This window comes from Rhinolophus hipposideros, assembly GCF_964194185.1.
Source record: "Rhinolophus hipposideros genome assembly, chromosome: 6".
NCBI classification, from domain to species: Eukaryota; Metazoa; Chordata; class Mammalia; order Chiroptera; family Rhinolophidae; genus Rhinolophus; species Rhinolophus hipposideros.
The window spans coordinates 56014686-56036004 of NC_138052.1; the positions used below are offsets into that span (position 1 = coordinate 56014686).

At 36.7% G+C, this 21319-nt stretch overlaps 1 protein-coding gene across 4 annotated transcripts in view; it reads left to right on the top strand.

The window, feature by feature from the left end:
- The window catches only part of ITGA4 (integrin subunit alpha 4), a 109439-nt gene that overhangs the window by 35700 nt on the left and 52420 nt on the right, over positions 1 to 21319 (top strand). For 3 of the 4 annotated variants that reach the window (XM_081052041.1, XM_081052040.1, XM_081052042.1), the window contains exons 11-15: positions 12973 to 13067; positions 14648 to 14738; positions 15357 to 15402; positions 15774 to 15928; positions 18532 to 18686. In XM_081052041.1, the coding sequence (XP_080908167.1) occupies positions 12973 to 13067; positions 14648 to 14738; positions 15357 to 15402; positions 15774 to 15928; positions 18532 to 18686 (542 nt within the window). The remainder of the gene's footprint in view (positions 1 to 12972; positions 13068 to 14647; positions 14739 to 15356; positions 15403 to 15773; positions 15929 to 18531; positions 18687 to 21319) is intronic. The other variant, XM_081052043.1, reaches the window with a different exon arrangement.

The window sequence follows — 21319 nt, forward strand, 5'->3', positions numbered from 1 at the left end:
GTCTGTGTGTATTTTGATCTGAAGTGAGTCTCTTGTAGACAGCATATGTAAGGGTCTTCTTTTCTTATCCATTCAGCCACCCTATCTTTTGATGGGAGCATTTACTCCATTTACATTTAAAGGAATTTTTGATAGATATGCAGTTATTGCCATTTTATTATTCATACTTTTGATCATTTTTTTTCTTTGTCTTCTTTACGGAATCCTTTTAACATTTCTTATAATACTGTTTTGGTGGTGATGAATTCCTTTAGCATTTTCTTGTCTGGGAAGCTCTTTATCTGTCCTTCGATTCTATGATAGCTCTGATGGTTAGATTAATCTTGGTTGTAGGCCCTTACTTTTCATCAGTTTAAATATTTTATGCCAGTCCCTTCTGGCCTGAAAAGTTTTTGTTGAGAAATCAGCTGACAGTCTTATGGGAACTCCTTGTAGGAGACTAACTGTTGTTCTCTTGCTGCTTTTAAAATTCTCTCTTTGTCTTTAATGTTTGGCATTTTATGATGTCTCTTGATGTGGGCCTCTTAGGGTTCATCTTGTTTAGGACTCTGCACTTCCTGGGCTTGTATGTCTATGTCCTTCACCAGGTTAGGGAACTTTTCTGTTATTATTTCTTCAAATAGATTTTTCAATTCCTTGCTCTTTCCTCCTTCTGATACCCCTATGATGCGAATGTTGGTATGCTTGATTTTGTCCCATAGGATTGTGTGGGGACAAAACCCCAAAAAGCAGTTTCCAGGCTCTCGGCCTCACATAGAAAGGTGCTGGCTCGGGTAGTAAATGGCCATCAACTTTGATCAGATGCCAGCAGCTGTGGCTAGTTGGCCGTCAGCTGTAACCCGTAGGCCATTGGCCACTAATATAATGGCTGTGGCTACGCTAGCAGAAAAGGAATGGGGGCTAGCAAGAAGATGGTGTCTGGCAAGCGCGGCCTGCTGTTAGGCAGATTATGTAGATCCTGCTTCCTGTGTCTCCAGCCCAGCCGCCAGCGAGAATATATTGGTTTGACTCCCCTACTTATGGCTCCGTGGGTGTTCCTTTTTTGGCCTTACCGTGTGCTGCGTTCTTGGGCGGGGAGTGGGAGCTGAGACCCTGCACGACAAATGGCGCAGCGAGCAGGGTCCCCCGCACGACAGATTGTTAAGCTATCCTCATTTGGGGCAGGTGGGGGGGTGTTCTTTTTTCGTTTTGCTGCTCTGCTTGAGTGTTTTCTGCTACCTTTCCTTCTGAATTGTTGATTTGATCCTATGCTTCATCTAATCTGTTGATTCCTTCTAATGTATTCTTCATTTCAGTTATTGTATTCCTGATTTTTGGCTGATTCTTTTTTATGTGTTCTATCTCCATTTTTATGTTTCCTATCTCTTTGTTGAAGTTCTCCCTGAAATCACTGAGCATTATTATAACCAGTGTTTTCAACTCTGTTTGGTAGATTGCTTGTCTCCATTTTGTTTAGTTCTTTTCCTAGAGCTTTGTTCTATTATTTGGGACCTGTTTCTTGGTCTCTCCATTTTGGCTGCCTCCCTGTATTTGTTTCTATGTATTACAAAGGGCTACTGTGGGGACAGAGCCCCAGAAAGCAGTTTTCAGGCTCTCGGCCTCATGTGGAGAGGTGCTGGCTCAGATAGTGGATGGCCGTCAGCTGTGGCTGGTTGGCCATCAGCTGTAGCCATTAAGCCATTGGTCACTGATATAACTGCCGCGGCTACGGAGGGGAGCCGAGGAGCGTGAAGGAGGAGACTGAAGGAGAGTAAGGAGAGTCGAGGAGAGTTGGTTGGTTGGCAGCAAAGCGGACAGCAGGTCGCACGTCGTGTAAACCCAGCCTCCAGTGAGACCATAGTGGTATGACTATAAGCATTATTATTATATTATAACCAGTGTTTTCAACTCTGTTTGGTAGATTGCTTGTCTCCATTTTGTTTAGTTCTTTTCCTAGAGCTTTGTTCTATTATTTGGGACCTGTTTCTTGGTCTCTCCATTTTGGCTGCCTCCCTGTATTTGTTTCTATGTATTACAAAGGGCTACTGTGGGGACAGAGCCCCAGAAAGCAGTTTTCAGGCTCTCGGCCTCAGGTGGAGAGGTGTTGGCTCAGATAGTGAATGGCCATCAGCTGTGGCTGGTTGGCCATCAGCTGTAGCCATTAAGCCATTGGTCACTGATATAACTGCCGCGGCTATGGAGGGGAGCCGAGGAGACTGAAGGAGGAGACTGAAGGAGAGTAAGGAGAGTCGAGGAGAGTTGGTTGGTTGGCAGCAAAGCGGACAGCAGGTCGCACGTCGTGTGAACCCAGCCTCCAGTGAGACCATAGTGGTATGACTCCCCTACCTATGGCTCCGTGGGTGTTCCTTTTTGGCCTCACCACGTCCTGCGTTCTTATGTGGGGAGCGGGAGCTGAGACCCCGCAGGCCGCCCCGCCGGACACCCTACATGACAGCTACTATGTCTCCTGGTCTTAGTAGAGTGACCATATGTAGTAGGTGTCCTGTCGGGCCCAGTGGCACAGTCTCCGTGGTCACCTGAGCTGGATACTCCAGGTGTATTTCGTGTGTATTGTGTGTGCCTTCCTGTTGTAGTTGGGCCTTGGTTGTTGTTTGTATATCAATGGGAGGGATTGGTCCTCAGACTGATTGGTTGTGAAGACTGGCCATGACTACAGTGGAGGAGCTGTTGTGCAAAGGCTGATCCTATAGAGCAGGATTTGCTTTAGCAGAGCTTTGGTGTCTGCCCAGTTTGCCATTTGGGTGTGTCATCCTTAGAGGAGGCCGAATGATACTCCAGCTGGACCCAATTTGAAGCTGGCTGCCGGGCATGCCAGCTCTGGGGCCTCCTGGGAGGGGCCCTGCCACAGGCCAAGTTTAGCCACAGCCTGTGTCCTGCTGGGGGCCACCTGGCATGAGCCACAAAGCAATACGCAGATGGCCACCACCCAGGTTGGGCTTGGAGGTACATCAGAAGCCAAGCCACAAACTGAGGCAGACTGTCACTAGTGCTAGGTTTAGGGCTGCTCATCAAGAGATATGGGACACATTGAAGCCAGCTGCTGCTTGTTTGGGTTTTGTGAACCTTTGAGAGATTATTAGGAATTTCTGAAACATGAGCCAAGGCATGCTGTTTTTATGGAAAAGCCTCTGGAAGCGGCTTAAGTGGGTCCACAAGTTGTGTGGGGCAAAGTCTCAGGGAATCACCAGGGTGAGGTAAAAATACAGTTATAATTCTTTATTTTAAAAACAGATCATAATTTAGTAAAATGCTTATTTTGTTTACTTATGATTCCTTTTATGTCTTGTTTTAACTGACATATTCAAGAAAGATCATTTACTATTTTGAATGTACTAAAATAAATGTGTGTGTCTATGAGAACATTTTTATGACATCAAAATGTCAATGACAAACCTGAGTTATTATTAGACTGACTTGTCAAAATGTCATGGACAGTAGGCAAATCCCTTTATTAAAGTCATTCTAGTGCTTGAGAAAACCTCTGGCAATTTGCCAGTGGTATAAAGGATGGCCAGAAAGTGTTCTGTCCATCGACTTAGGAAGAGGAATTCAGAGGAGACCTTCCAGGCACAATGTGGTATTTCAGAATGCCTATGAGAACCTGGGTTTCAGACAAGAATTTGTGACTTACAGTCCTCAGCACTTAGCTCCTAAAGGTAATATCTTTATATCTGGAAGATTTTTATTCAAATTATTGTTTTCAGTATTTCAGCATATTTTTGTACTACTTATAATAGCATTTATAATTCCATTTATAATTCACAACATATTTACATTTAGTGGCTACATTAATGCTGATTCATTTCAATGCATGTTTATCATGCCATATATCTTTTCTACTTGTCCAGTTTTAATTTCACTTTGTTTTTCTAATTTTATTGAGATATAATTGACAGAAAACACTGTAAGTTTAAGGTACACAACATAATGATTTTATGTATGTATGCATTTTGAAATACCACAGTAAGTTTAATTAACATCCATCACCTCACATAATTACAATTGTTTTTCCTTGTGATGAGAATGTTTAAGATCTATCTAAACAATTTTCAAATATACAATATTGTTAACTACAGTCACCATGCTGTAAATTACATATCCAGGACTTGTCTATCTTATAACTGGAAGTTCTTATCTTTTGACTGCCTTCACCCAATTACCCTACTTTCCATGTCCCACCCACCATCTCTGGCAATTACCAGTTTGATCTTTGTTTCTATGAGTTTTTTTTGTTTAGGTGCTCTCTATATATGTGAGATGATACAGTATTTGTCTTTGTCTGTCTGACTTACTTCACTTAGTACAGTGCTCTCAAGATTCATCCATATTGTCAGGATTTTCTTCTTTTTTATGGCTGACTATCATTTCTGCTTTGCCCATGAGTAGGCATTTTCTACATTTCAGATATTACCAAGATGAAACAAAAAGACAACCTACTGAATGGAAGAAGATATTTTCAAATGACATATCCAATAAGGGTTTAATACCCAAAATATATAAAGAATTCATAAGCTCAACATAAAAAAAATCAAATTAAAAAATGGGCAGAGGACTTGAATAGACATTTCTCCAAAGAAGACATTACACATAACCAATAGGTACATGAAAAGAAAAGATGCTGAACATTACTAATCATCATGGAAATGCAACTCACAATTGTAATCAGATATCACTTAACACCCGTCAGAATAGCTATTATTAAAACGTTAACATATAACAAGTGTTGACAAAGATGTGGAGAAATAGGAACCCTCATGCTCTTTTGGTGGGAATGAAAATTGGTGCAGCCACTATAGAAAGCAGAATGGAGATTACTTATAAATTAAAAAATAGAACCACCATATGACCCAGGAGTTCCACTTTTGGGCATTTACCCAAAGAAAATGAAAACACTAAAACACAAAGATATGTACACCCTTATGTTCATTGCAGCATTATTTACAATAGCCAAGATATGGAAGTAATGTAGGTGTCCACTGATAGATGAATGGATAAAGAAGATATACACATATATAATGAAATATTATTCAGCCATAAAGAATGAAATCTTTCCACTTGCAACAACATGGATGGACCTAGAGAGTATTATGCTTATTATGATAAGAAATAAATCAGACAGAGAAAGACAAATACTTTATGATTTCACTTGCATGTGGAATTAAAAAACAATGAACAAACAAAACAAAAAAGGAACAGACTCATAAATACAGAGACAAAATGATGGTTGCCAAAGGCAGGGGTTAGGAGTAATGACTGAAAAAGATGAGGGGAATAAAAGGTGCAAACTTTCAATTATAAATATGAGTACTAAGTCCTGGGGGAATGTAATATACAGGATAGAGAATGTACTCAATAATGTACTAAATTTGTGTGATTGATAGATAATTCACACTAGACTTATGGTGATCTCATTTGTAAGGTATAGAAATGTAGAATCGCAACATTTGTACACCTGAAACTAATATAATATTGTATGTTTTATACTTTAGAAAGTATGAGAAAGTTACAGAATAGCTAGGTAGGTAATAGACAGACTTACTCAATCAATGTTATTGACAAATAAATAGATAGCATTTCTGATTTCACCCATAAAATAGATTTCTCAAGACCACATATTTTTAGTTTAGGTTTTTCCCCCTGAGCCTTATTATGTGACATTTAGACTATGTGTTTGAATATGTATGAATATATTTTAAGCAGAACCATATTAAAGTTCTCCAATTGTAAATTATACACTGCATTATTATTTTATGTGTCCCTGAAATAAATATTGATATATTATCAATCATTAATTGAACACTTTTGATACAGAACAGGAAAAGTTACTAGGAGAGGAAAATATTGTATATAATCTCTATTGACTTATTTTTTGAAGTATAATTGACATAGAACATTATTTTAGTTTCAGATGTAATTGATTATAGTCACCATGTTGTACAATACATCCCCATGACTTATTTATTTTATAATGGAAGTTTGTCCCTCTTGACCCGCATTAGGCATGTTGCCCAACCCCAAATCCCCTCCCTTCTAAAAACCACCATCCTTGTCTCTGTATCTATGTGTTTTATTTTGTTTGTTCATTTGTTTTGTTTTCTAGATTCCACATATAAGTGAAACCATACAGTTGTGTCCACATCTTGGCTATTGTAAATAATGCTTTAATGAACATAGGATATTAATTAATTAATTAATTAATTAAAATGTGTATATATATATTTCAAATATACATATATTTCAAATATGTGTGTGTGTGTGTGTATTTGAACTAATGTTTTTACTTCCTTTGAATAAGTACCTAGTAGTGGAATTTCTGGAACATACGGTGCTTCTATTTTTAATTTTTAGAGGCAGCTTTATACTGTTTTCATAGTGAGACTGCACCAGTTTACATTCCCACCAATAATAGTACATGAGGTTCCCCTTTTCTCCATGTCCTCAACAACACTTGTTTCTTTTCTTTTTGATAATAGCCATTCTAACAGATATAATGAGATGGTATCTCATTATGGTTTTGATTTACATTTCCTTAATGATTAGTGATGTTGAACATCTTTTTATGTGCCTGTTGGCCATCTGGGTGTCCTTGGAAAAATGTCTATTCAGATCCTCTCCCCATTTTTAATTGGATTGTTGTTTCTCATTTTATTATTGAGTTTCATGAGTTCTTTATATATTTTGAATATTAACCCGTTTATGTATGATTTGCAAATATTTTCTTCTATTCAGTAGGTTTCATTTGTCTCAAGGTATTTTGTTATTTCCTGTGATTTCTTTGTTGACCCCATTGGTTGTTCAGTAGTGTATTGTTTAATTTCCAGATATTTGTGATTTTTCCAGTTTCCTTCTTGTAATTGATTTCTAGTTTAATACCATGTTGATCAGAAAATATGTTAGATATGATTTCAGTCTTCTTAAATTTATTATTAGGTTGGTGCAAAAGTAATTGCAGTTTAAAAGGTTAAAAATAATTGCAAAACTGCAGTTACTTTTGCATTAATCTAATAATATTTATTTTGTGGCCTAACTTATGATCTATGCTGGAGAATGTTCTATTTGCCCTTGAGAAGAACGTATATTCTGCTGTTCTTGGATGGAATGTTATATACACACACACACATACACACACACACAGGTTGTCAAAAAATGTATACACATTTTAAGAAAGGAAAAAACTGTATTAAAATTGTAATACTCAATATATACCAATCACAAAAGATAAATACAAGTCATGGTTGACTTCTGCAATTACAATAGATGCTTAAAGTGGTTACAATCAGCATATTTTTAATACAGCTTTTCCTTTCTTAAAATGTCTATACATTTTTTTGGCGCCCTCTGTATATATATACAAAGTCTATCTGACCTAATGTGTCATATAAAGCTGATGTTTCTTATTGATTTTCTGTCTGGATAATGTATCCATTGATGTAAGTGGGGTATTGTAGTTTCCTATTATTATTGTATGCTGTCAATTTCTCTCTTTAGGTCTGTTAATATTTGCTTTATATATTTAGGTGCTCCTATGTTGGGTGCATAAATGTTTACAAATGTTATATCCTCTTGTTGCGTTGATCCTCTTATCATTATGCAATTTCCTCCCTTGTGTTTTATTACAGTCTTTGTTTTAAAGTCTATTTTGATTGATAATATAACTATTCCAACTTTCTTTTGGTTTCTGTTTACATGGAACATCTTTTTCTATCCCTTCACTTTCAGTCTTTGCATGTCCTTATATCTGAAGTGGGTCTCTTATAGGCAGTATACAGATGGGTCTCATTTTTTTAATCCATTGAGCCATTTTATCTTTTGATTGAAGAGAGTAGTCTATATACATTTTAAGCAATTATTGCTAGGTATGTACTTATTGCCATTTTGCTAATTGTTTTCTCATTGTTTTATAGTTCCTCTTTGTTTCTTTCTTCTTTTCTTAATTTCTTCCTTTGTGGTTTGATGACTTTCTTTAGTATTATGTTTAGATTTTTCTCATTATCTGTTGTGTATCTATTACAGGTTTTTGCTTCTACATTTTTACTCCCCTCGCCCATGTTTTATGTTTTTGTTGGTTTCATATTTTGGGGGTATTGACAATTTGTATATTTTTTATTTTGTGTATTCTTTATTATTGTAGTTATTTTTACTACTTTTGTCTTTTAACCTTCATATTAGCTTTTAAGTGATTATTCCACTACCTATACTATAGATTTACTATGAGTGCTGAGAGTTATACTTTCATATATTTTCTTGTTACTAATTTGTTCCCTTTCTTTTTGGCTTAAAGAAGTCCCTTATCATTTCTTGTAAGGGCAGTTTAGTTAATGGTGCATTCCTTTAGTTATTGCTTGTCTGGAAAACTTTGTTAATCTCTCCTTCAATTCTGAATGATAACCTTGCTGGGTAGAGTATTTTTGGTTGGAAGTTTCTTCTCCCTTTCAGCATTTTAACTATATCATGCCAGTCCCTTCTGGCCTGCAAGTTTCTGCTGAAAAATCTGCTGATATCCTATGTTTTTTTTTTTTTTCTTGCATGTTACAAGTTGTTTTTCTCTTTCTGCTTTAGGAGTGTCTCTTTATCTTTACTTTTTCAAATTTTAATTGCAATAGGTCCTTGAATAACATTATTTTATTCAATGTCATTTCATTATTAAACTGACAAGAAAAACATCAATTTCAGCAAGGGCCACTGCCTATGAGGATTTTGCATGTTCTCCCTATGTTTGTGTGGGTTTTCTCTAGCTCTTCTGTTTTCCTCCCACATCCCAAAGATATACACATTAGGTTAATTGATGTTTCTAAATTGTCCCAGTATGAATGACTGTGGATGTGTTTGTAAGTTCCAGCCTCCTTTGACCCTGGACTGGAATAAGTGGGTTGGAAAATAATTATTTGTTTTCATTAATGTTTATCAAATGTATGTATAGCTCACATTTATTTCAGTGTTTAATATTAGCAGTGTTTTGGGTTTTTATTCAGAAGTTTGGTGATATTTTTGTGACCAGAAATATGCTATATGCTCTTGTTTATATCAATTAGCCTACGGTAAAAATGGTTTCGTTATACATAGTTTTACTTAAAGTTGCAGTTTCCAAGAACCTATTGATGGCATTAAGTGAAAATTTACTTACTGTATAATATATCTTTGTGTGCATCTCTTTGGTTTCAACTTATTTGGAAATCTCTGAACTTCCTGAAGGGAGGGATCTCAGTCAGCACCTAGTTTCAGGCTGAATGGAAGTCAAAACTTTAGGCCACCACGTTTAAAGTATGCCAATGTATACAGTCCTGTGGAACCACAATCATAAACCCTGCTGGCCTTCACAGCAGGACATCTGGAAGAGTTCCCTGGGTTACAGTTGCAAAAATTTGGGCTTCAGACAAGTGTATAAACTCTTTTCTGGGAGCTACTGGCAAGCTGTCACAGGTCCTGGAGAGAGCACAAAGATGGTGTCCCCTGGCCTAAATTCCCTGAATACCTCCATAGCCTCTACATATGTGAGAAACCTGAGGCCTGCCTCTCAGGCTGAAGCTCCAGGACAAGTAAATAGGCCTATTTTTTACAGGAAGACTGGGGTTGTGTTTCAGTTTGCTCTTTGTGAATTGTCCTGGGTGTGGTAGCCTTCCAAGAACTATCTCTCTGATTGTTACAGTCCTGTAGGACCCAGGAATGCCAGCCCCCCCAGTCACCACAACCTGGTGATCAACAAGAGTTCCCTGTGTGGTTTGCGTGTACCTATGAGCTTTAGCAATGTAGGTCGAGAATGCAGAGGTGGGGCTTGTCCACCAGCTTTAGCAGGACATTGGTAGAGTAGGAACTGCACACACCTGCAAGCTTTAACAGGGCGTTAGGTAGTGCAGGAATTGTATGTGCCCATTGGCTTTAGCAGGGAATTGAAGAGCATAGGAACTGCATGCACCTGCCAGCTTTTGTAAGGCACAGTAACCCTGTGCTTCTGCCAACGTTAGCAAAGCCATGGGAGAAGGCAGGAACCATACACACCTGCCAGCTTTAGCAGGGCCGCAGGAGAGTGCAGGGATGAGGTGTGCCTGCTAGCTTTAGCAGGGTTGTGGGAGAGTGTAGAAACTGTGAGTGCCTGCCTGCACTAGCAAGGTAGAGGGAGAGTGCAAAAATGGTGCTTGCCAAAACCTTTTTCTAGGGAAGAGTCCCAACAGGCCCCTGACCCTCCAGCTGACTCTGTAAGATTAGCAAATGAATCTTCTTCCAAAATCGTCTAAGCACTTGCAAACTGGGATTTGTTGCCAGTGAGTTTGTGTGTAAGCCTTTTAAGAGTGGTATCTCAGTTCCCTACAGCCCTTTAGGTTGCCTAAACACAAGCCTTGTTTTTAAAAGCTACCCATTTGGGGGGTTTGTCTCTCAGCGCTGGTCGCAAGGGTTGGGGTTCCTGCTGTGGGGTACAAACTCCTCATTTCTCATGGAGAAGCCGCTGCCTTATGAGACTCCTCCCAATGGTGGGTCGCTGTGCTAGGGGTAGGGTTTTCCTCGAGACCATGTCTCCTCTGCCTCTCCTACCTGTCTCGATGTGGCCCTTTTATACTTTGTTGTGGAGAAGCTGTTCAGCTAGTGTTCAGGTCTTTTTCAGAGGGAATTGTTCCATGCGTAACTGTAGATTTAATATGTCTGTGGGCGGAGGTAAGTTCAGGATCTTCCTTTGCCACCATCTTGGACTCCTGCTCCTCTTATAACTTTTGTTGATGATGGTCAGCATGGAGATAGGGACCCAGACCTCAGGGTTTAAATCCCATGTGTAGAGCCTGCCGCATAGTGCCTGCATTGTAAACCTTATATAAATGTTAGCTGGTGTTAGGATTATTATGACTATACTAATGATAATTATGATTTATATTAACAAAATGAAATAAAATGTTCAGATGAAAAGTAAAAACAGTCGTCAAATATCTCAGTGTTTGTTCTGCATGTTGTGTCCCAAATTTAGTTGCATAGGCACAGAAAAACATTTTATTATTTTATATAAATATATAATATATATATTTCAAATGTATTTTCCTCATTTCTATAATGGTAGCTAGAGCTTTAGTGTGTTAAAAAGTGGATCAAAGTGTAATCCTAGGAAGGAAGAATTTGGACCTATATATATGAGTAAGATAGGCAAAGACTAAATATACCCAATGTCGTCTTCTTGTAGTCAAATTGATCTGGGCCTTTATTTCAGCTAAAAAGGCTTATCTAAATTATTTCAAGATATTTGCCTCAATATAGATCTCTAGTGCTAAGAACTGATACCACAAGAATTTTAGTGTATCAACAACTTTATACCCAGACTTATCTTTTCACACAGTATCATTAAGAATCAAGATTTAGAATTCTGGTTGCTAAGGAGTAGCCACAATAGTTGAAATATGTGCCCAGCCCTGATTGATAAAACTGCTAACTGGTCCTGTCTTCAGTGGTATAGGATAGTTCTCTTCCCATTGCTTCTCCTTACCCTCCTCTTCTCCTTTCCTCATTTTCTTCCTGATCTCCCCTGTTATGTTCCTAAATGTATTTAATCTGCACACATATGGCTCCCACTATTCCAAACTAATTCCCAATCTTCATGTGTGCTATGCTGCCTCTTGCTCCCCTGTTGCTGCACCGGTTGTTTCCTCTGTCTAAATTATCTTTTTCTTCACCTGGCTATGACTTATCAATACTTTAACCTGAGTTGACCATCATCTATGAGAAATCTTCCCTTATTTCCATCACCTTCTTGCATGCTATGTTATGATTCGTTTTTAATTTGCTGTTCTTCCCCACTGGACTATCAGTTCCTTTTTGTGTTACTTTCCTGTATTGTCAGCTCCTGGAAAATGCTTGGAATACTGTAGGTGCTCAATAGTTGTCCACTGACTGAATAAATCGATGGGTGTATTTGCATATGAAAATTTAAAATAATGTGCAGAAGTCAAAGGAGAGTAGCCTTAGAGTGTCTAAACAAAAGAAGTATAAAGTGTGTCTACTAGTTATTTTTAGATGAAAATAGAAAAGCTTTTGCATTTTTAAAATTGAATGGTATTTGGCATAAAGTTATAGATCAAAGATGTTTTTATTTGCATTGAAATAACAGTCAAAAATTACCACTATAGTTGTTTAAAAAGTTTTAGGTCTGATACACTGTTATAAGAATTGAACATCATAAAGTCAAACTTTCTGTATTTTAGGTTTCTATTAACATAATAAGAAAACATTGCATATAAATAAAAATATGAATATACTCAAATAAATAGACATAATACTTAGTAAAATAATGAAATGCTCTTGAAATGGTAGAATATGATTTTTCTTTTATGTGCTATATGTTTATAGCATGTAAGCAACCGTGTCATTCATAGTTTCTATTTTCTCTTTATGTGAGTTGATCAAATCTTGTTTCTCCTTGTATCATAATCTTATGTGAATCTCAATAAAGTAATGGTGATGCAGTCATTCTTTTACAGAACAGATCCATTTTCTGAAATTGTGTGTGTGTGTGTGTGTGTGTGTGTGTGTGTGTGTGTACAGATACCTTAATCGCTTTCATTGGTACAGGAGTTAATTTAGAAGCCATTTTGCAAATAAAGTAAAGCCTGGAGCTCAAAATAAAGATTCTTTTGTTATATTCTTCATAGATGAGACACAGAGAGGTTAAGGATTGGGCCCAGCATTGCACAGCAGGGCACAGCAGCAGTGCTGGGGTCAGGCCCCAGAAGCCTGCCTGTAGAGCCCATGCCCTTACCCATATACTGTCTCTCAGACTCATTCACTGTGCTTCTTCCATGCACACACTATTCTGGACCACCCTGTATATTTTGATGATGTTAGGATTTTGCAATTGTTTTTTCTCTCTCATGAGAAAAGTGTTATTTTTTTAAATAAGTTTTCTTATGTGATATAAATTAAGGAGCATGAAAGTTAGTTTTCAGAGCTGCATTCTTTGTATCAAGAATTTATTTTTCCACCATCTAAATTCTTGAATAGATGTTGCTATTGGAGCTCCACAAGAAGATGATTTGCAAGGCGCTATTTATATTTACAATGGCCGAGCAGAGGGGATCTCATCAGCCTTCTCACAGGTAAGAGACAATTTTATTTTCAAAAGACTCATTTGCTTGTTCCTTTGTTGCTTTCAGTTTTATATCCCACATATGAGTGAAGCCATATTGTTGTTGACTTCTTCTGTTTGACTTATTTTGCTTAGCATAATAATCTCAAGATCCATCCATGTTGTTGCAAATGGCAGTATTTCATCTTTTCTTGGGGGAGGGGAGTGATAGAACAGGGAAAAGGGGATCAAATATATGGTGATGGAAGGAGAACTGACTGGGTGGTGAACACAATGCAATATGTAGATGATGTATTATAGAAATATACACTTGAAACCTATATAATTTTACTAACTTATGTTACCCCAATAAATTTAATAAATAAGTAAATAAAATTTTAAAGCATTGGCAATAAAAGCTCCCTTAAAACTTCCCGTGTTAATGAGGACTTATTTTTCTGAATTTGCTCTTTCAAATACTTAATATTCTATTTCACTATTTTCTTACAGTAACAGTAGATGGTCTCATTTTTAAGGACATTAGTAAGCCTTTGGAACCATCTTTTCTTTTTTTTCATATGTAACAGTTCGGGTTCACTTCCATTCTAGTTTGTCTTTAACCTATTAAAGATTGCTCTCTGCATTTCATTAACTTTATGTTGAGGTAATTTCCACACTATTCCAAATAAGCACACTTGGATTTGATTAAGTGTGTCATGTCTTGTGGCTAAAGTCCCATATTTCACGGAGATCACACGCAAAGAGAAAACACTCATATGATACTCTGTGTTCCTTTCAGTGCAAAACAGTAAGACGATAACATTTGAAAAAATTTCTCTGGTCTAACTCTGACTTCACTTTTATATTTTGAAAAATCAGACCATTTTACTGCATAGAAAAACCTACCTACATATGCAGAAAAGAAAAGCTTTTCCAAAGATACTTTTATGGCAACATTAGCTAACACTATTCTTTCTGATTAGGCAAAAATAGGCAAGTGGCTTTCTATATTTAACATGAAAGATACATATTTGTCTAGTAAAAAATACTGATTTTCTTAGTGTGGATGGTAGCCAGATACTTATAAATTACTATGTAGACACGAAATTAGACACGGAATAGGAAGCACATTGCTTGAGTTGTCCTTGGCAAATGCTAGGAAGCAGTCTGGCTAAATAGGGGGGCTTCCATTATAAGCCTGGGTTGTAGGCTCCTAAGTGATTCGAGATGTCTTATATTCCAAATTACTTATTTGATAATTCGTGTTGGTCAGGGAAATGAAAGAAGACTGGGGAGAGGCAGTCAGGACTGTTTTGGAAGATCTATACTACATACTTTCCTTTTGCTCCCAAAGTAAAGAAAGGAATTTTTTTTGGTCCCAAAAGAGATGTCAACTGCAAGAACTTTTTTTTCTGAAAGCTGGAAACTTTTGTTTCTCTTAGACATAAGTATTTGGCTTAACTAAAATGCACTTTATTCATAAATGGTATGCCAGGGCATGGAAAGACTCATTATTAGAAGACTCATTATCAGAAGCATTAACTGAATCATTGCTTCTCTGGGATATTAGGTGTTCCAAAACACTTCTCATGCAACTTACCTATTTTTCAGAGAATTGAAGGACTTCAAATCAGCAAGTCATTAAGTATGTTTGGACAGTCTATATCTGGGCAAATTGATGCAGATAATAATGGATATATAGGTGAGTATAAAATTGACCTCATTTTATAAACTGGAATAAGTTCTATTGTGGATGCTGCTTTATTGAGAAGTACATAAAACTGGTATGGAAGAGTTCTAATTTACTAATTATTTATTTCCTCCATTTTTATAACTCTGTTGAATTCAAGGATGGGTCTGAAATAAGCAAGTAATTTCTTAGCTTTACACTGTTAGTTCTTTAACATTTTATTCCTTATTCTTAAAAAAAAAAAAAAATGAAAAACAGCCATGAAAGTAAATGAAACATATGAAAAGAAAGAAGCCGGGTTTTTTTGGTGATTTTTTTTTTTTTTGGCGGGGGGGTGGTAATTTAAAAGTATATTTCTGGGTGAATGTTTCTGATCCAAAAATTAGATTTGTTTTAGTAAGCCTATCTTCATATCATAAAGTTTGTTTACATTATAAAGGGGTGAATATCATTGTAGATTCAGACAAATGTGGAATGAATCTTAAAATGTAAGCATATCTTTTCTAATTAATTTTCTGTAAATAATGTTTTTGATATAGTCAAAAGGTGATATGTAGTTAAGTATTTGCAACTGAAAAGTAATTCTCTTTGACTAATAATGATCATCAATCTGTGTTTTTTATCCTCCAGATATAGCAGTTGGTGCTTTTCGGTCTAATTCTGCTGTGTTGCTAAGGTAAGGTTTATACATCTCACTGATTAATGACAATTGGGTTTAATTATAAATAATGGGAGGCAATCAGCAGTGGTGGTGACCTCATAAGGTTCTTTCTGGTATTCTGAAATTTAATTATTGAACTTCAGGATACTTTTCCTACCTTACATAGGGATAATTAAACAAATAATCAGACAAAGTTGTTATTTTTAGACATTTAAATGAAAATTCCTCTTGATTCATGCATGGGAATGTAATTGAGTTCATGTGCACATACTAGAAATAAAGCAGTTTCATGAAATTACTTGGTCAATGGAAACTGACAAAACAAATGCAGTTCTTAAGGAAAAATAGTTCTGTAATTAATATTGCTAATTGTATTTCCTTCTTAGGACAAGACCTGTTGTGATTGTTGAAGCTGCTTTAAACCACCCTGAGTCAGTAAATAGAACAAATTTTGACTGTTTTGAAAATGGGATGCCTGCTGTGTGTATGGATCTCACACTCTGTTTCTCATACAAGGGCAAAGAGGTTCCAGGTTATATCGGTAAGGGCGCCATTACAGAATGAAGGCCTGGTAGCATGTGTACGTCATTCATTACGCTCATTATCCTCTTTTGAGCCCTCCCTGTGTTTCGCCCTGGAAAGGTCTGCTTTAGGGCCAGAGAGAGAATACCTGTCTTCCCCATTTCCGGATTTGCTCATTATTCTAACTGATGAGTGGGCCAAAGTAAGAGGCTATAGTTGTTTAGAGGTTATGACAAGAAGCAAATCAAGAGTATCACTTACTGCATTATTGAAAGTGAACTAACTGCTCTTAATCTGTAAGATCTGATCTCTTTAGAATAGAAGGAATGTCAAAACAGCCACAGCTCCTCCTCTATTTCACTAGGCTCCTTAAAGCCTAGAATTGGCTCAAGTAGGAAAGCCTGGGAGAAAGAAGATTCTTTTCTTCATATTTTATCCTGTTTTAGTAATTGAAGAAGCTTATCTGCAGTCTAGACCCTGATTCTAATTTTCATAAATAATACACATCTGTTAAGGGCTTATTATGACTTTCAGCTCCTGAGAGCTCAGGCCTATTTCCCTATATGTGTGCAATGCCCAGTTACCTGCTCTGGAGAAAGTAGCATTGATATGGCTCATCCAAAATTGTGGTTTGGCCCAAATCACAGATATGTGACTTAATAAGTGTTAACAATTTTACTAGCAAGTTAATGTTTCTAATTATGCTATATTTAATCAAATATTAGAATAATTACTAATGAAACTAGTCTATGGTAGGGGAGAAGCATATCTGGGTTTGTTATTTGGACACTAGTAATTCACAAAGTTCGTGAGCCCCACAAGACCTACCAAGAGTTGATTGTATTCATGACCCTGCAGGCTGTCATCATCTAAACATCAGGAAGGTTAACAAATACTGAATGAAACTATGGATATGTAACAGAGGTCCCAGTCTGAAATAGCCTCTAATGAGAAGTATAGAATGAGCCTGGCATCTCTACTTTCAATCTTACTCATTTTTTATAGTGCTCTGCAAAAGTCCTGGCTAGAGATGCAGCGATAGGATTGTGGCCAAAACCTTCATCTGGTTCTTGATTGAAGAAGTGGCTGTTTGAGGGTGTGATCCTAGTAACACAGACAAACTGATGGATTCTCTGAAAGATGCATATTTAAATAGGACTATTTCCCTTTATGTAAAAATCAGTGTTTATTGTACCACTAATTCTAATGTAACCAGGTATTTTAGATTGGTTGAAAACAAATATGTGCAATACATAAATAATCACAACATTGTTACAAAAGCATGCTTTATAGTTGTCGTAAAATGATTCCTTGGGAGAAATAATTCACATGGTAAGCATGTTTAATAAAACCAGGACATTTTGCTTCTTACTGTGAGTGGGTTTTATTTGCCCTTGTTTTCATTTACTTTTTGTCTACACTCAGGGTGATGAATTTGCAGATGGCTATTTCAATTGCAGCGCCATCTCTGAGATGTTGAATTTCAGTTATTGTAATTTTGAATCAATTGATTTGGACTTTACTATTTATTATCCAAATAAAAGGAAGGTTGAAAGATTTATTTGAAATTTGTAGGAGTGGTATGGGTTTTATGCTTACAATAAGTAGATAAAATCCTTCCAGGAGAGTAAGTTACTCCTAAAATGTAAATGGACACTTCAGGAATTATATAAATTTTTAAAAATATTGCTTAATGATTTATTACTCCTATTTAAGTGATATCTCAGCAGACTATTAGATGCAGCTTATTTTGAAAAAATTCCTTTTAGGTTCAATAAATCTTTCTTGGTAAGCTCTGGCTTGGAATTTTTTTGGTGGCTTGTAAATTTTCCTTATTGTTTTTGCTTACTGAAAATCTTTAGCAGATGATTATTTACTATGTCAAATTTGAAATAAGTTCTTACCAAACTGCCGAAATATTTATTGAGAGAATGTCTATCTATATTTATTTTTGCATGAATCAACACTTAATGTTCAAACCAGAAACCAGTAAACACATGGAGACTAGTGAGGGCCTAGGGCTAGAAAAGAAGATGTCTTTGAGTAAACTGTTTATACAGGTTTGACTTTTGAATCATGTGTTCACGTTACATGAAAAAAAAAGAAAAAAGAAAAATAACCCCTCAAATCTGAAACAAATAGAAATAAATGAACCTAACCACATATGAAATTAATTATGTAACCACACAAGATAGAAATACGTATCCCAAGTGACACGTGAGCACAGTGCTCTATGTGTACTTCCTTTGTGGGATATTCTACAGGCAAAAGGGACTCCAAAGGAACCTTGAAACTTGACTCAAGACTGTTACTATTGGTAACAATTACGGAATTGGAGTTTTGAAACATATATAGGATGATTAAGCAAATAACTAAAGATGTTAATATTAAAAATAGAAAACTGGAGAAAAGTTTGAATGAATTTTTTTATTTATGAAAATAACTTTAAATTTATGTTTTTATAATGTTCCCTCTTCCATATTTCAGGTTAGTTTTAAAACACTATGTAATGAAGATAGTTTAATATGTTCTCAGTATTCTCTATTACATTAACTACTATCACTTCAAAAATAATGCTTTTAGATTATTATATTAATTGCAATTCTCTCTACATTTTTGCAGTTTTGTTTTATAATATGAGTCTGGATGTGAACAGAAAGGCAGAGTCTCCATCAAGATTTTATTTTTCTTCTAATGGAACTTCTGATGTGATTACAGGAAACATGAAAGTATCAAGCAAAGTAGCTAACTGTAGAACATATCAAGCATTTATGCGGGTAATGTAAACTAGTTTTTATAAATGAATATGTCAACTTAAATATTATCAGTACAGTAAAAATCTTTGGGCATTGGTATCTTTTGATAAAATATAGTTAAAAGTAAGGGTTCTCCCCACCTGAACTTGCTAACCTACTGTTCCAGAGACAAAATACTGGCCAGCCTATGATTCCTTGGGAATCATATGATCTGAATCATATGATCTATGATCTGAATAATTCAAAGTCTACTTTTTGCATCTTCTTTATTCCACATGTATTATATCTTAGTGCATCACTGTTTTTAGAGATTTGCCTTTTCCTATCTCTGTTTATACACTTGCCTAGGAATGTACATATCGAAGAACTCTGCTGAGACTTAGATCTATTCCCCTTGGCAGGGTTTTGTTTGTTTGTTTGTTTTATGTGGGCGGCAGGGGGTAGGCAGGAGACTGGAGGTGGGGCAGTTGGTTTGTTTTTCATGTGACTGTAATGAAGCAGAATCCAACATGAGTGCCTTTGGATTATGTCTTTGTCTCCATGCCAGCATTGTCAGTGATGTCTATGGGAACTTGTACAGTTGTACTGTGGCAGGGATCATCTGTGAGCCAGGACGACGGCTCTCAGGATGGTTTGGGATATGTCCTGCCAACTCACAGCTGATTTCATGTTTCTTTTATTAAAACACTCATTCCCAAACTGGTCATCACGTTCCTAGCATTGGTCACATTGTATTATACGAAGCAGCCTTTTTCATTAGGGAATTGTGTACTTCATCAGAAAAATCTATTGTTACTAAAAAGCCAAACTATTCCCTGAGAGCCCTTTCTGGGGTTTCAAATAGTAGCCTCAGCTTAGAACTTAATTTTCCCTTAGATACTTATTCCAAGCAAATGCAAACAAGCATTAGGACTCCGATACACTATTAAATGCTAAGAGAACTAATCCCTAAGCTATTTCCTCATTTCCCTTAACAGTTTTTATTGTTGTACTGGAATAAAGCTATTAGATAGTTGAGAGCTAAAAGTATAGAATGATATTAATGAACCATTGTTTATATGATAGAGATTAAAGAGCCCTCCCTGTGTTTAAAAAAGAAAAAGAGGTTCTTTTTTTTTAATTCTACATAGTTGTGATTTTACTTAGATTAGTCAATTTTAGAGACTAACATTGAGACCATTTTCAAGGCGATAAAAGTGACATTTAGACATTCACAAAAAAACATTGTGTTGAATTTGTATAAATGGCAGTAAATTGATCTGATTTGTTTAGGCCTATGTTTCTTGGCATTGTTTTTATGAGCAAGCATTCATCAAAATTGTACATTTTCTTCAGAACATATTTGTAGTGGAAATGACAGTTTAGCAGAGGGTTTTGTGTTTGTTGCGTATATGTAATTCTTGTGTTACCATGGTATCGATGGCAGCAGGTTATAGCCATTGACTTTGGGCCTTATTGTCAATGTCAAACAAAACCACTTAGCTCTGGGATTGGTACACAGTGGGGATTTTTTTTTAATATGATTGTTTAGTCCAATGTTTTATTTCCCTTCCTAAATTGCCTTGCTTTTGTTTGGGACATTTTAAAACTCACATATAGAAAGACAAAAGGCTACTACAACCCTCTCACTGACAATAAACCCAAGGAGGATGTAAGAACTCCAGAAGCGGCTGCCCCAACCTTGGGTTCGATCAAGGAGCTCTAGCTGTTATTTAGGAAAGTGTAGGAATATAATGAGTGCATTTTTCACCCACATCAGCATGGTACCTGAGGCATTCATAAGCATTAACAATGCTATGCTTCTACAGTCTGAGAGAATAGAACCGCAACCTGAATTCTGCTATCTTTCTAATAGAGAAAAGAAGACGGGCAGTGGTCAGGATGCCTAGATTGCCCCTTCGTTCTGTAAAACATGTCCAGTATCAGGAGTGTTAATATATGTATGCATTCTACCTTGGCACCCCTAATCATGAAATTAGGTGATACTTGTTAATTGTATACTCGGGCCCACACACACGAAAAATAAAAATAAATTCTTCAGTTGAAGGACTTCCGATTTGTACTCCAGTTCAGTCCTCTCAGAGGACTCCTTGCCTGCTGGTTAGGCACATGTTCTTTGTATAGTTGTTTCCGTTGGCTATCAGTTAAGCTCCACTTATCCATCTGCTCAATCAATTCAGTAGACATTTATTGAGTTACCTACATGTGTCAGGTTCTGTTTGAGACACTTGTGTAGGTCAGTGACTAAAACATACAACGATTACTACCTTCATAGAGCTTTTAGTCTAGTGGGGTAAGACAATAACATGACAAAATGTAAATTTTATAGTATTTTGGGTGATAGAAAAAGGAAAAAAGAGGGCAGAGTTCAAAAACTTAGAATTTCTATGGAAGGGGTGAGGAGTACAACTTTAGGGTGGTCAGAGTAGACCTCATTCAGGTGACGTTTGAGCAAAGACTTGAGGAAGTGAGGAAGTTACTGTGCAGAGGTCTAGGATGGTGGTTCTCAACTTCAGCACCTGAAAGGCTTGTTACAACTCCGATTGCTGGGCGCCAGTCGGAGGTCCTGATTTAGTAGGTCCTCAGTGAGGCCTGAGGATTTGCATTTCTGTGGAATTCCCAGGTGATGCTGAAGTGGCTGGCTTGGGAACCCT